Consider the following 761-nt stretch of genomic DNA (forward strand, 5'->3'; position numbering starts at 1 on the left):
CCATGATTTATTCTTTTATATGTGGTGCTAGAACATAAACAAACTTTAATTATTCAAAATGAGAAATTACAAACATGCAGAAAGATAATGGTAATAAATGTTCTGTTTTCTCTGCACTAATTTAGCCAGTAAATGGGTCTATTATCATCCCAAAGGTATATGAATATTTTACTAAACTAATGTCCTTTCTGTTGCAGCCTGCAGATCCCAACTTTGCCACACAATCTGATGTTATGCGGGACATAGGCATAGAAATGTTAGACCATGCATTTGCAGGTATGTTTCATTCTTTGTCTTCCTTTTTGTTCTTTTTTATGTTTAAATTAATGGGACAAAGAAAGTGGATTAATAATAACGTATTCAGACATTTCCAGATGTAGATTTTAGGTTCAGCAATATTCAGATTTTCTTTGATGCTTATATTTAGCGTGACTGGAATAGATGACCTTTTCAAGTCCTCAAACTCTGCTGTTCTGTAGTGCTGTAAAATGCTTGGCATAAAATATTTCCTGATTACAGAAATGTCTTTCTGAACTATGATATTAATTTTGTTTATACCTCTCCTCTTTTTAGAATTCTTTGAAGCTCTTATTTTGAATATTTGTTTACACTTTCCTAGTTCATTAGTGAGTTTGAAAAATATAAGTGAAGTCATTTGTAAATATTTTAATTCATTTTTATTTTTTATATATACATTTCCACTGAATACATCTTGTTATGGTTTATTTTCTGAAATGTATTGCCTCTTTCCATTCAGTTTG

The 761-nt window shown here is 30.1% G+C and overlaps 1 protein-coding gene across 1 annotated transcript in view; it reads left to right on the forward strand.

Annotated features, from left to right (window-relative positions):
- Positions 1 to 761, forward strand: part of LOC119585967 (kinesin-like protein unc-104) — a gene marked incomplete in the record, with an annotated part of 145,723 nt that overhangs the window by 106,264 nt on the left and 38,698 nt on the right. Inside the window, 1 exon segment of the mRNA XM_037934681.1 lies at positions 198 to 276. Coding sequence (XP_037790609.1) covers positions 198 to 276 — 79 coding nt within the window.

This window comes from Penaeus monodon, chromosome 20 (assembly GCF_015228065.2).
Source record: "Penaeus monodon isolate SGIC_2016 chromosome 20, NSTDA_Pmon_1, whole genome shotgun sequence".
Taxonomy (NCBI): Eukaryota; Metazoa; Arthropoda; class Malacostraca; order Decapoda; family Penaeidae; genus Penaeus; species Penaeus monodon.